This window comes from Tilletiaria anomala (genome assembly GCF_000711695.1).
Source record: "Tilletiaria anomala UBC 951 chromosome Unknown K437scaffold_28, whole genome shotgun sequence".
In the NCBI taxonomy this organism is placed as follows: Eukaryota; Fungi; Basidiomycota; class Exobasidiomycetes; order Georgefischeriales; family Tilletiariaceae; genus Tilletiaria; species Tilletiaria anomala.
The window spans coordinates 85,919-99,168 of record NW_013546994.1 but is presented as its reverse complement, the minus strand read 5'-3'; the positions used below and the strand labels follow the sequence as shown (position 1 = coordinate 99,168).

The window sequence follows — 13,250 nt, the reverse complement described above, 5'->3', positions numbered from 1 at the left end:
GCTACTCTTTCAAGCTCCCCACAGGTAATGTGGGCCAGTCTGTCGAGAAAGTCCGCTTGTGTTTGTTCCGTCGCTCAGCCAGGCTCTGCCCTTGCGCACCAAAACTGTTGCTCGAGCTGAGCTTCGGCTTGGGGCTGTCCAAGCAATTGATGCGCCGAATCGCAGGCAGCACTGGCTGGATCTGCGAGACATGCTCATGACCCGCCGTGGCGACGGGCGGTGCCGGCGTCACTGGTGGCAGCACCATTTCGGCCTGTGAGGCTATGTAGGAGTCGGCCTTGGGCAGCGAAGAGAGCGGTGGCACGAGCTCGCGGCCGCCGAAGTTGAGCCTGGTAGGTGCAGCACTTGGCAATGCGGGCGGTATCTGCTGGCGGACCTCCTTGCCCTTGACAATGTTATCCTCACCCTCATCATCTTCGTCTTCGTCATCGTCTTCGCTTCGATCGATCGTGAGGTGCGGCAATATGTTCGATAATGGCGCGAGCGACATGTCGCCGGACTGGGCTTGCTCGATGCGCGCGCGTGCGCCACCCTTCAGCAGCAGTTGTGGCACCTTGGGCTGGGCCTTGTTGCGTTTCGGTGGCGCAGCAACCAACTTTGGGGGCGGCTTTGAAGAGCTGAACTGGTTAAGGATCTGCACTGCAGACGAAGGCGAGGAAGGCTGCACATTTTCTTGCTGCAGTGGTAATGGAGAAGGTGGCGCTAGTGGTTGTGAAGTAGAGGAGGAGGTTGACGTCTCTTTCTTCGCCTTCTCTTCTTTTGCCGGGATCCCTTTCAGCTTTGCCTGAGCTCGCTCCTCCTTTGCGAGGGCCTCTTCTGCCTCTTTGCGTTCCTCTTCTGCGCGCATGCGCAGCCACTCTTCCTCACCCATGACATCAGCGGTCCAGCCACCAGAGTTGGGCATCCCGACCGAGCGCTGACCCTGCGAGTGAGGGCCCGAGATGTCGCGGCTGCGAAGCTTTTGCGCTTGCACAGAAAGGACGCGCTCCCATTCGACCAGCTGATATATCAGGCTGCAGTTGGGTGAAATGCTCGAAGACGCCCTATGTCAAAAGGAAATAGCACAAGCAATACGGTTTCATGTCAGCGTCGTTCTGCTAAAAGCTTGTAAACCAGAAGCGCAGTTGAACGCACTCTTTCACTAGATTGTAGCAATCATGCATCCCCTGCAACGTCTTTGTCGCCTCAAAACCGTACCCTAGCGCTGCAGCTTGCATGACGAAAGCGATGACGAGCGTTGCGCTCCTGCTGACGCCGCATTGGCAGTGCACGAGCACTTTGCCGCCAGAGCCACTCGGCTGCTGCGCTGCTGCTCCGCCACCCAAGCCGGGGAGCAGCAGGCCGCGCGCATCGACGGCGAGGCCGAGGGCTTCGGCGATGACGGCGCAGCCGTGTCGGAATCCGCCATCCTTGCTCGCGAGGTCGACCTCGTCGTGGGTCCATGGAAACTTAATGTACCGCAGCGCGTTCACGCGGCCATCGGGATCGCCTGTTTCTTCGCTGCCGGGGATATACAGCACGGTCGAGCTGGGAGGGAGGTCCATAATAGCCGAGTGAGGCCTGGCGCTGCCGCTATACGGTAACGATGGATGCCGCGAGTTAAGCGCTAACATATCCCCTTCATCAGATCCACAGTCCTCCATCTCCACGTCTATCTCCGCCGTGGGCTCAGGCGTCGAGGAAGACGAAGCATCCGCATCTGCACTTGTACGCGTACCAGAGCGCCTACGCTCTGGTTCATCAGACGAGGCCGGATCGGTATCAGTGAATCCATCATCTGAGGAGGGCGATGGAGCCGTTTCAACCTCGTTCACCGCGACAGTTGGTGTCGCCGTTACCTCCTTGTATGCGCGCTTGAGGTTCGGCGTGGAGGTGTGCGGCCGGAGCGGACTGCGCCCACCGGAGCTGCTGGTGCTGCTCTCTGCGCCGGAAGAGTTGGGCAGAAAAAGCAACTGCGGGCTGCACGCAGAGAGCAGCATCTCCGAGCTGGTATGTACACTCAGCCCGGCCGGGGGTTGAGTGTGTATTCCCTGCCGACCCGATTCTGTCGGTGACGCAGGCGATGGGAGCGAGATATGCGGCCCGGGCCCGCGGAGCAGCGGCGTAGCAGTGTCATTGAACTGAAAAGGCAGCACGGTTTCCTTAGCGACGTTGAGGATGGTGGTGATGCCGAGCTGCATGAGCATCTCCTCATCGCAGGCATTGTGCTCGTCCCCGAGGAAGACGCCGGGGAGCACCTCGATGGGGCCAGCGGCGTAGACGCTGCGCGCGTGCTGCAGCGTGCTTCCGGCGCCCGTCAGGATATGTTCAGAGGGGTCGCGCCATGCGGCAGGCAGATTGTTGCTTGCCACGGGTACGGCGCTGGCGATGACTTGTGATCTGCACATGCACGCAATGCATCCGTATTGCTCTTAAATCAGCGCCAACGTCCGAAGCATTTGCGAGCGACAGAACCAATCCACTCACTGTCGTTGCGAAAAGATCAAACTGGGGCGTTTCCGCGGTGCGCCCCGAAGGGTGCTAGCAAGCTCCTTCCTAGCTTGCACGGTACCTGCTTGATCCTCCTCGCCATCCTCACCGTCAGCACCAGTGGTACTCGACCCTTTGTATTGGTGGAAAGATGGTGAGTTGGGCGCACTCTTCGTTGCGTTCAGTAAGCTAAAAGCATCGCTGTTGTGGCCGCCAATGACATTGCTGTGGCCTCTGTGGGAGCTGCCGCTGTGCTGCGCGTGCGTAGATGGCGGCGACAGGAGGATAGGTGCCGGCTTCTTGTTCCTGCGCGCCGCAAAGCCGCCCCTGCCGGTTGGACTGCTCGTGGCGCTGGCGCTGGCCAAGCTCATCACCTGGCCGCTGCTCAAAGTGCTCGGCGACGGACTGAGCAGTTGGAGCTCCGCATCAACAGGCGTGGCGCCCTGCGAAGAGGAAGTCGTCGCCCTCGTCTCGGCGATAATCTGCGGTGCCGGTCGATCCGGAATGAGAAGCGACAAACCGCGCGGTTTGCCCTTTTGCAGCCGATGGGGGAATGGGGATAGCTTCGAAGGCGATACTTCCCCCTCGTCACCGCCTCCGTCGCCGCTAGAAAGACTTGGCCCTGTAAAGGGCAGCCGGGTGGTGGGCATGATAGCGCTGTGACCTGACGAGGTTGGTGGGGAAGACGGCGAAAGAAGAAGTTCTGCCGATTTGCTGGGCACGGGAGTGTCCTCCTCGGCCGGCGGCGCCATGGGCTGCGTCGAGGCGAACCACGGCGCAAGTGACTGAGGTTGGATGGGTGTCATGCTGGCGTCGTCTTGGCTGCCAACGTTGTCCATGTGCACATCTAGCGAGCACGCAAGGCGCTGCGGGCAATAAGGGCCAACGGGAAAGCACAGGCGTGGGTGTAGCACAGCAACGGTCGTCACAGCCCGTTTGCGTCGGATCTGCTGATGCTGCCCCCGCTGCTGATGCGGTGATGATGGGAATGATGAGGGCAAACACGAGAGACGGCACCTCTTGGCTGGCCGTTCTCTTACCGGGGAGGAGGAATCACAAATATTCACCGCGGGTGTAATGAGCGAGCACGGCAAGAGCTTGCCGCTGCGATAGAGCGAGCTGACTAGCGAGATGAAGCAAGCTGCTTCCAGCTTGGGAGATGGGGTGCTAAAAGGTAGACAATACGAATGCGGAGAGGAAGAAGATGCTGCTGATGCTCCTGCTGCTACTGAGCCAGAGCGCATGGGCTCCAAAATGGAGAAAGGTAGCGGCTGGCGATCCGCGTCGATGTACTGCGAATGGCGTCGCTTTTGCGGTCGGGTGCTGCTCGATATGGCCGAGGTGGACATCTAGGCTGCCGTTTGCGTTTGGGTTTCGGGCGAATGTCAAAGTAGGTGCAAGTTGTGATGCGATGTGGTTTGACACGGGATGGTCGCAAGAAGGACGATATTCAGACGAGGCGTGATGGCATTTGTTCGTCAGTGATCAACGATTCAGCAGAAGGAGTCGTGCGAGGTATGGAGGCTGAGATGCTTGGATAGGGTGCGCTTTGCAAATTCATGCGATCCAATGCGACGATGCCGACTGGAGCGAAGCGGGTGAAGGAGGAAGGGAAAGGGTGCTCACCATCACGAGCAGCAGCAACCAAGTCCAACATTGGCAAAGATGGCCATAACGCGGTCCTTCTGGATCAGCTCAAATCAGCGGCGACTTGTGTCTATCATGGGCTTGAGCATGAGTGGTGGATTGGTCCTTGGGCCTCTTACGGTGACCGGGCGCAGTGGTGGGCACCGGTGTATCCACAGACACAAGGCTCCTGGGGTTGGGCAGGAGGGGGCTTATGCGCTTGCAAAGCACTGATGGCAACAGCGGAAGTGGAGAGGTGTGGCTGTGGTCGTTGCGGCTGCCTTTGGAAGTCAGCGACAAAAGCGCACAAGGGCCCAAGCGCTCCCTTCTGGACTGCACCCTGCACAAGATGTGGGTGGTCCTTGTCTCGGGATGAAACGGTGGGGTTTTTGCCTTTGTCGGAGGCGGCAAGGCAGCGCGCAGAGCGAGCGAAAATCGGGGGGCCCAGACAAGACACAAAACTGCACCACCAGAACCAGTGGACGACGCCCTCTTGGCCCTGGTTGTTCGCTGAGATGCGAAAATGCCTTCAGGATGCAAGTGAGCCATGCCTCGCTGTATGTACATACATACTCATTGGCTTGAGGTGTAGCAGAGAGGAGAAGGGGAAGCAAGCATGCGAGAGGGGACGCTCGCTGCTCCTCTCCCTGTAGGCTGGCTGACTGCAGTGAGTCTCTCATCAGCCGACAGGGCGATGGGATTGCAGCCCCACCTCACCTCCCGCCCCGCCTCCGCCCTCCGCCTCTCTTCGCGCACATCCTGATCCCACCTGTTTTCCCAGTGATTTTTTTGTGCAAGTCACTATGTGGCACACTCGACTCGCACCAGATTCAATTGCAGCACCACTCCATTGTGGTGGTGCACTGCCATGTGGCGCCGCCGCACAGCACCGCAGACCGAAGCTGCACCGATCCAAATCACGCCCAGAGCCTCCACCATATTTGCTATAGACCTGGCCAGAATGCGGGGCTTTTACGATTAGGCAACTACCCCAAAGGCAAAGCGGACCCGATTCGCAACTTTTTTTTTCATCGGAGGACCCGAGTACTGCGGAGGCCAATGTGGGAACATCCACACAAGTACTTTCCTTCACGTATCAGAAGTGCTTTCATGTTATCAGTGACCACCTTTTGTCCCTCTTCCAACTAACATGTCATATGTATCGCATATGTGGATTTCTCAGATGCCAGCACTGCACCGAATCCACCGGTTGACCTTCACGTTGCGTCCATCCTGCACATTGGCACTTTCTTTCCTGGTCGACGGCGGACGGCTGAGGACGGACCGTGTGGTTTACCGAAGGCGCCGAAAGGAAGCGTTGTCTGCTGTGGTCTGCCGTAGTGTGGTGTACAGCGGCAGGGGTGCCGGGACGAGTTAGAACGACATACCACATATGTACACATTGTTCAAGTTAATTTTCGAAGATGGGGAGGGACAACTCACATGCTCGCAAACGGTTGATGAAACCCGGCAAAATGTCAAGAGCGATGGCGAAAGGCTGCGAAAAATGGCCGGCTTTCTGCGTTGTATACGTGCGAATGCGCTCGGGAAGTGGGAAATCATCAGCGAAGGACGGGAGTCAGGAGGGCATCAGACGTCAGGACTCATGACGATGACGCGACAACATGCGTGGTCGGCGACGACAAAACAGTGATTGTTGAACGTCACGGTGTAAGTTGTGAGCACGTGAAATGTGGTTATTAGATACTTGGAGTCTTCCCAAATGGTACAGCATTGGCCCTACGCTTTGCAGTACGGACCATGTAATTACACGTTTAAGCTTCCAAGTCTTAAAGGTGCCAGACGGACCTGGACCAATGGATGTACATTTGACAGCCACGAGGAGCCCCGGCAGGAGATGCTGCGACTGTGAACAGCATTAAGTGTTGAATAATTGAACATTCAGCGGGCTGGCGCCGGGCTGCATACCATATAATATGTTAGATGCACTAAGAGACGGGCTATGTTCGGCTGACTGTTGAATGAATGCATGGTATCATTGATGGATGAAAGACTGCGAACATAAAAAATACAAGTATGGCGTAGAAATAGGGCATCTGCCCCACAAAAGCTTGAAACGGCACGTGACAGTGGGCTGCCGACGACATGGGGAGCGGTAAAGTACGAACGGCAAATGGCGTGACGTAACCCGCATGCAGTCGTGCGCGTTTGCCCGGGATGTGCCAGGTTGGCGGATGCGTGTGGCAGTGATGGAGAGGACCAAAGGGAGAACGACCGCTGTGAATCACCGCCGACTGCCATGTCCCAGCAGTGGCGACGTTTCTCTCTCCTGATGGCGATCCAGACCATCCTCCACGTTGGCAGCAGCATCCTCCCTTCCTCTGCCCAACAGCCTGCCAATCCATGAGCCATCCAGTTGCAGCTGGCCTAACCGCTGCCGAAGTGACACGACGTCCAACGACGGCAGTTCGATTCGGAATGCAGACGAATTGTCCGCAGCCACCACGCTCCCACCTCCTCTAGCTTCCATCTCTGCTGCGACACGTCGGCCGCTGGCTGCGTGTGCGTAGCTGTGCGGAAGCACGTCGTCCTCATCTTCGTGATCCTCGTCGGAAAAGGTGCGCAGGTCCGCTTCAGACATGGACCGCCGCGTCTGCCCGACAGGTCGGACGTATGAGCTGCTGCCTCCGCCATGCGCATGTGCAGACTGGAGATGGAACCCGGGTGAAGATGCCCTGCACAAGCATCGTCGCAAGGGAAACGTCAGGATTTCTTGTCAGCGAAGACCGGTCACTCGCGATCAGTTTGCGCCTGCGGAAACTCACGCAATGCCGACGCTGAAGCCGCGCTCAAAGAATGTAGAATAAATGGCCGACGCCGTCGCTCTGTGTCGCTCCTCCTCTTGCGCATGCACGCCCACCAGCGTATTGACACCAAGCGCCAAGCTCGGCGAGCGTCGGCGGATGCGAGCGCTGGAGATGATCGGTGATGTGGGTGCGGTAGGGCTGCATGACCCCTCGCAGCTCATCGGTGACGCCAGGCTATCCGTCTCTGCGGAGGTCGTACTTGGAAGCACGCCCGGTGCTCCTGATGTTATTGCCGTCATGTTCTCATCCTCGCTGTTGAGATAACTCTCAGCGCTTTGCGCTATGGCCGCTTCCTCCACCTCTTCCGCTTCGGGTCGCCGATGGAAGCTGACCACCCACACACCCAGGAGTAGCAGGGCTGTGCCCATTGCGACGCATAAGATCTCCCACCATCTCAATACGCCTACTTGATCGAAGTAGACAAGTCCTGAGACACAAGAATGGCAGTAATCGCTTAGTTGTGCTTGTATTTCGATGCCGATGTGCACAGGGACTCACCAAGAGCAATGGACGAAGTATTGTAAAAGCAGAATGCCAGGGGACATACGATTGTAGGGTCTGATAACCGCAGACTTTTGTTAAGATACCAAAGCTGCGCCGTTCAAGTCGACATGTCTTGTATCAGAAATTTCCTTGCCAGCGATGATGGGAGTTCCACAAGCTCCCGCACTTGCGCAACTCACTTGTGCTAGCGCCACGCTAATCATGATTCCGACGAGTCCCCAGCTTTGCCACCTCTTGAATTGGTTCTGGCCCGCAAAAGTCAGCACGAGCAGCTCCACGCCACTTTTTGCAAGCAGCAGGCAAACACCAGAAAGCGTGCCGCTCGCACCTCCGTACGCTATGCTAAGGCCGAGTCGCGTGCGCCGCACCACCTTCTCGTCCGCTTTCTCTTTCTTCATCTGTTTTCGGCGCTTCGGCCCATATGATGATGATGATGATGATGATGATGATGATGATGATGATGATGATGCTGTTGCTGTTGTTATTTTTGTAGAGTCAGCACTGTCCGAGCTATGCGCACCGTTGCTGAACTGTGTATCCCGCGGATACGACGACGGGGGGTGATGCTGCTGTGCCAGCCTCCCGTCCACACTTGGCTTGTTTGATGATATGATGCTTCCATACCCCGCCGGTTTCTGCTGTCGCACTTCTGCGATTGCCGGACCAAGCGGCGCGATGCCATTGACTGACTGGGCAGAAGCAGAGGCAGCAGCAGCAGGCACTAGTCCGCTTTCCCTCGCGGCAGCAACGAGCCGCTCGGCAGGCAAGCCCCGCCGCGCTGCCTCGTCCACGATGGCTAGAATTGGCGTCGCAATGCCAGAGGGGTTCTCGTTCACCTCTGCGAGGGTGGCAAGCGTTGGTGCCGACCAGCGCCGCTTCATATCTTTGCGGCTTTTCCGCCCCTTGCTCTTTGACACCTTAAGAGGCTTGCGATTGAGTCTCATGTACAGCTGCCATTCCGCTAAGTGCGACTGCGGCAGCATGTGCTTGGGAGTTAGCAGCTTTCTCGTGGTAGCGTCTTGAAGGTCATGAACTTACTAGTGCGAGGACGCCGAATAAGGTAAGGCTGAATACAGCAACGAAAGCTACAAAAGCTGGTCGCGAATAGAGGGCGAGCAGTTCATCCAGCGTATGAGGATGGTCTGGCACGGTGCCAAAGTACCCGATCATGATCGCGCCGACGGCGATGAGGATGGTGCCTACGATTGGAATAAACAGTAAGTCCGACGACATATACAAACCTTTAAAGGAACCGAAAACATACCAACTATCATGTACTGCGTGAAGATATCATTGAGGAGCATGCGAGCGAGCAATGCATTGTATAGCAAGCTGACAGCGCCGAGGGGAGCGAGCATGACGATCGGCAGTGCGCCGATCTGAAACACCGTGCCCGCAATGTTCGCAGTGATGAAGATAGCAAAGCCGATGAGCCACAAAGGTCGGCGCCACTCTGTTCGGCGGGACTGGACAGGAAGTGTCTCATTTTGCAGGTGCGACTTGCGTTGGATCGTCAAACCTATGTTAAAGGGACCGATATCCTCAGCAAAATTGCTTCTGTCGCATGATAGTCATGCCTGCATCGACACGCGTCTCACCTAGCGACTGGATGAAAGAGGCAAGGAGACCGAGAACGATGGCCGCAGGTACAGGGATGCTGACGCCGGTGGGCGTTTCAGGTGGTGGATCGAGTGCCATGGTCGCATTGAGCGCCATCATGAGCCCACGGTCGCGGCTCGTGTGCAAGTGCACCAGCCAGAGATTAGACCTTTGAGCCGTTTGATATTAGCGAAGCGGCGGCAGCATACCCGACTATGCGATATAGATGATGGCATGCGATTCTCCGTATGCACGCCAAGACCAGGCATCTGCTTGCGAAGAGCGTATATGTGATTCAGAAATGTTCAAATGATCGAAGGGTGCCAAATCCAAGGAGCCTATTTATTCTCGCAGGGTGCTGATGCCTGTCCTGTACCTTCGACCGACATCCAGATGCGCAACGACTTGTGTGCCCAGGCGCCACAGTCAAGGCAGCAGCCTTCAGAGTGCGTCGAGAGAGCGGGGCCCTCTGTGGGGAGACACACCATCGGGATTCGGGAGTTGGGGACTTGGGAGGAGTGCAATTCGGTGCAATTTAAATGGCACAGCGCGGCAACACACAAATCTACGACCATATCTCCTCGCCAAGTCCCACAAGCCGACACAAGTCAAGCAACGTGGTCGCGAAGCATAACGCTGACCGCCGACCGGCCGAGGTCGAGTATTCGACACTCAAGATCTTGCAACGCCTCAATATCAATTTCAGTCGGGTTGTATCGACTGCTGTCGATTGCCTGCCCGCTACGCTAGGGACTTGTTGCACGAGAGTCTCTCCGGAACCTGTCTGTCATACAGGCTTGACGCGCAAGCCGATGTGGAGTCTACCAACAGACCGGTTCTGCACACCTTGAGATCCGCTGACAGACGCATTGACGAGGTACACCATCATGGCGGCGCAAAGGGAGCAAAGCATTGTAGAGATCACGCACACCTTCCTGGAGAGGCCGACTGCTAAGCAGAAAATCCTTGCCAAGCTTGTGAGTTTGGTCTGGGTTATGTAGCTCGTTGTCTTTGCTCGAAAGGAGCCTGACTTTTGTAGCGCCCTCATGCCGGTATTAGTTCCATTCGCAAGACAATTGCTTCCAGCCGTTTTGCGAGCATCTCACCCGTGCAGAATGCGATGCAGCAAGGCAATTGGTTGCAACAGCCACAGGCATCGATGGCACCTCTTCTGTAGCCATAAGGAGTTGCAGAAAGCTGCACTTTGAGCCTGTGCTATATCCGCAAACCAACCCTTCCCTAGGCCATTGCAGTTATTTGAATACGTGCCATCGTCTCACAAGCTGCAAGTATTTTCATTTCCGGATAGCTCAAGATGGACAAACACCCCCCTTTGAGTGGCAAGCGCCATATCCCGAAAATAGCGAGGCAGCAGTCAACGCACCTCTCCGCAACCCGTTGCTTGCACTTGAACGCGCCGGCTTGGCTGACGACTGGGCCATGCAGGGCCCAGCGCGCGCTCCTGATGGCGGTCTCCTACCGGCACAGTGGATTGACTGCGATCTCAAAACTTTTGACTTCTCCATACTCGGTAATGACTGGAACGTCATCATCGCTGATCCACCGTGGGACATTCACATGTCGCTACCGTATGGTACGATGACGGACGACGACATGCGCTCGATGCCCATACCGTTATTGCAGAAGGAGGGGCTTATCTTCCTCTGGGTTACTGGGCGGGCCATGGAGCTGGGAAGGGAGCTGCTGCGAATTTGGGGTTACAGGCGCGTCGACGAGCTCGTGTGGGTCAAGATTGGGCAAACGCAGCGCCTGATTCGCACAGGGAGGACAGGGCATTGGCTCAATCACACCAAAGAACATTGTCTGGTCGGAGCCAAAATTCACGCAAGCGCTCAGGGCGCTGGCAATGCACCGACGGCGCCGTCTGCGCAAGTCAGCAATGAGCCTGGGGTGCTCATCTCCGACATTCTGCCTGCCTGGGTTCACCGCGGGTTTTCCGCTGACGTGATCGTCTCTGAGGTGCGCGACACGTCGCGCAAACCGGATGAGTTGTACGGCATGATCGAAAAGCTGTGTCCCGGCGGCAAGAAGATCGAACTGTTCGGAAGGCGAATGAACTGCAGGCCAGGATATCTCACGCTCGGGAATCAGCTCAAATCGGATAATGTATTCGATCCGGTGTTAAGGGACAGGCTGCAAACTTTTAGACAGCAGAAAGTTCAACCGCATAATTACCAAGAGCAGTGACAACTTCTCGCTTCATGACGTCATAGACCTACATTGCAGCAAATATTGTAGCATACATTCACACGGAATGACCTAACGCCGAGGCGCAAAGCCAGCACGGATATTATCGATATCGAATGCTGCATAAAGGTTGCGCAAGAACGCATCCCCCAGGACCCAACCATCCAGGAGGCCAATGCCGGATCCAACAATACCGGTAAGGATGAGTGGACCATCCTGAGCGAAATCGATCGCATCGCGGCTGAGCATGTACTGCTGACCGTTGAATTCGAAAGTGAATTGTGGTGGAGCCATGCCTTCCACATAGCCGCAGAAAATATCTGTGCCTTCCGCAATGACGATCCCGCCTGCTTGCAGGCAGATTAGCGATACCTGATCTGGGGCACCAACGATCACGGTGGTTCCAGTATCAATGATTGAAGTCAGGAGGGGAACACCGTTGAGTGTGCCTTGCGAAGTCTGCCAGAAGCCATTCGAGTCGTCAATGGTGACCCAATTGATATCGCCCTCGTAAGAGTCAGAATCCAGCGTGCCTAGATCAAGCCTTGCATTCTCCTTGGAGAGGCCAAAGCCAAAGACGCCACGGGAGACAGCACCTTGCTTCCTGAGCGTGTAGAAGAAGGGGTCGCGCTGAAACTGGGCGATGGATGGAAAAGCCATACCTGATATGCCAGCAGATTCACTACCAATATCAGAGGAGGTGGCATCTCCCACTGCCTGGCCGAAGGCTTGCAGCCCGGCGACAGTCAGAGTGTCATTGTAGATCTTGCCGCTCGCGCTAGTCCCGTCACCGTACTGGACACTGAATGTCTTGCCCGTGTCACGCGCCGTTGAGCTCTTTGAAGGATTGTAGTACCCAGGATTGACAAATGTGCTGTCAACAGCAGAGAGAGGAAGACAATTCCTAAGCGCAAGCGCGCCAAAGCCGAAGTAGGGGTTGTTACACTCACTCCGACGAGCCTGTGTCAAAGTCTTGACCACCAGCAAAGTACTGGGGTGGAGTTCCAAATGCTTGTGGTCCGGTCCAGAGCAGCTCACCATCGATGTCAGTGAGGCTATCAACCCCTTGCTGACGTTTTGTTTTCGATCTACGAGGGCGGACAATGTCGTGGACGAACGATGTGTTCTGCAGCTTGTTCACATTTCCTGTGTTCGCCAGACTATGTATTCAAGGAACAAGTCAGTGCTTGAACGCCAGCACCTATTGCTCTATGAAACGTGTTGTGCAGACTGACTAGTTCTTAAAGGATTGCTGATACTTCGCCTGCGCTCTATTGATAGCTTCTTTCAGCTGAGCCTTTCCACCGCGAGCCTTGGGGTGCCCTCTCGTTTTCGAAAGCAGCACAGCGTGGTGGGGCACATCACGCTCTACCGCCTTGTTGGCGGTCGAATGAGCGAGACGTGCCTTGTGCTTGGAATCAACGCTGTGATGTGAAGCAGCGAACGAGCGTGTAGTGCAAAAGGTGAGTATGAAAACGACGGAGAGAAGAAAGAGCTTCATTTCGCAGCTCAGAGATCGACAGGGTAAGATCCGCAAAGCCCATAGGATAGAGACGAGTTCAATGACCATGTTCTGGACGCACCTTTATATCTCAGTGTTTCTCCGCTCGTCAAAGACGCCTAAAACAAAAGATCGTGCTCTATGCGCGTTTCTAGGTCCCTCATTACGGCCTGATTGCATTGACACCACTAGAAGCCAAGCCGGCGGTTGTGGTTAAAGCTCCGAGCATGGTGTGCTAGCGAGATGAAGCAACGTCGCTGAACTAGTCTCGCGCTCGCGCTGTATGCTGAATGACAGCATGGAACCCTCGTTTAATTTTCCCATGACTAGTTGTGGCATGCAAATCGGAGGTGTTGAGCCGTGAGCTGTCGTGAGGAAATGGAGAGTATGTGTTGGATGTTGGCGGGAAGCATTGCAATTCTCAACGGTTGCACAGAAAGGGGCGCATGAAGTGCATTATTTCTTAGAGCACGCGACTCTCCAAGACGCCAACGACTCCGGGCGCATGGTCCATT

The 13,250-nt window shown here is 56.1% G+C and overlaps 4 protein-coding genes across 4 annotated transcripts; 1 reads left to right on the top strand and 3 right to left on the bottom strand.

Moving 5' to 3' along the window:
* Position 1: 1 nt before the first annotated feature.
* K437DRAFT_262393 (phosphatases II) lies at positions 2-3,275 on the bottom strand (the record flags this gene model as incomplete). Its single annotated transcript, XM_013388486.1, has 3 exons — positions 2-1,043; positions 1,135-2,379; positions 2,467-3,275. The coding sequence occupies 3 exons, from the start codon at positions 3,273-3,275 to the stop codon at positions 2-4; spliced, it is 3,096 nt and encodes a 1,031-aa protein (XP_013243940.1).
* Positions 3,276-6,072: 2,797 nt separating this feature from the next.
* On the bottom strand, positions 6,073-9,350 carry K437DRAFT_255756 (uncharacterized protein). The gene is made up of 7 exons (XM_013388485.1): positions 9,026-9,350; positions 8,692-8,946; positions 8,466-8,626; positions 7,607-8,398; positions 7,422-7,515; positions 6,882-7,350; positions 6,073-6,791 (listed from the first exon to the last, which is right to left on the bottom strand). The coding sequence occupies exons 1-7, from the start codon at positions 9,141-9,143 to the stop codon at positions 6,341-6,343; spliced, it is 2,340 nt and encodes a 779-aa protein (XP_013243939.1). The 5' UTR covers positions 9,144-9,350; the 3' UTR covers positions 6,073-6,340.
* A 301-nt stretch (positions 9,351-9,651) lies between these two features.
* Positions 9,652-11,313, top strand: K437DRAFT_255755 (MT-A70-domain-containing protein). The gene is made up of 2 exons (XM_013388484.1): positions 9,652-10,003; positions 10,086-11,313. The coding sequence occupies exons 1-2, from the start codon at positions 9,914-9,916 to the stop codon at positions 11,232-11,234; spliced, it is 1,239 nt and encodes a 412-aa protein (XP_013243938.1). The 5' UTR covers positions 9,652-9,913; the 3' UTR covers positions 11,235-11,313.
* On the bottom strand, positions 11,254-13,191 carry K437DRAFT_255754 (acid protease). The gene is made up of 3 exons (XM_013388483.1): positions 12,470-13,191; positions 12,185-12,394; positions 11,254-12,108 (listed from the first exon to the last, which is right to left on the bottom strand). Exons 1-3 carry the CDS (start codon positions 12,733-12,735, stop codon positions 11,307-11,309), a joined length of 1,278 nt encoding a protein of 425 aa, XP_013243937.1. The 5' UTR covers positions 12,736-13,191; the 3' UTR covers positions 11,254-11,306.
* Between the last annotated feature and the right edge of the window lie 59 nt (positions 13,192-13,250).

What these genes read in the sequence shown, in the direction of transcription:
- K437DRAFT_255754 (XM_013388483.1), bottom strand. Translation starts at nt 12,735, where the DNA reads ATGAAGCTCTTTCTTCTCTCCGTCGTTTTCATACTCACCTTTTGCACT. An exon ending in CAGCAATCCTTTAAGAACTA is followed by an intron (nt 12,395 to 12,469) that starts GTCAGTCTGCAC and finishes TTGAATACATAG; the next exon opens with TCTGGCGAACACAGGAAATG. An exon ending in TTTGACACAGGCTCGTCGGA is followed by an intron (nt 12,109 to 12,184) that starts GTGAGTGTAACA and finishes TGCTGTTGACAG; the next exon opens with CACATTTGTCAATCCTGGGT.
- K437DRAFT_255756 (XM_013388485.1), bottom strand. Translation starts at nt 9,143, where the DNA reads ATGGCGCTCAATGCGACCATGGCACTCGATCCACCACCTGAAACGCCC. An exon ending in CTCTTTCATCCAGTCGCTAG is followed by an intron (nt 8,947 to 9,025) that starts GTGAGACGCGTG and finishes CCTTTAACATAG; the next exon opens with GTTTGACGATCCAACGCAAG. An exon ending in CACGCAGTACATGATAGTTG is followed by an intron (nt 8,627 to 8,691) that starts GTATGTTTTCGG and finishes TTCCAATCGTAG; the next exon opens with GCACCATCCTCATCGCCGTC.
- K437DRAFT_255755 (XM_013388484.1), top strand. Translation starts at nt 9,914, where the DNA reads ATGGCGGCGCAAAGGGAGCAAAGCATTGTAGAGATCACGCACACCTTC. An exon ending in AGAAAATCCTTGCCAAGCTT is followed by an intron (nt 10,004 to 10,085) that starts GTGAGTTTGGTC and finishes TGCCGGTATTAG; the next exon opens with TTCCATTCGCAAGACAATTG.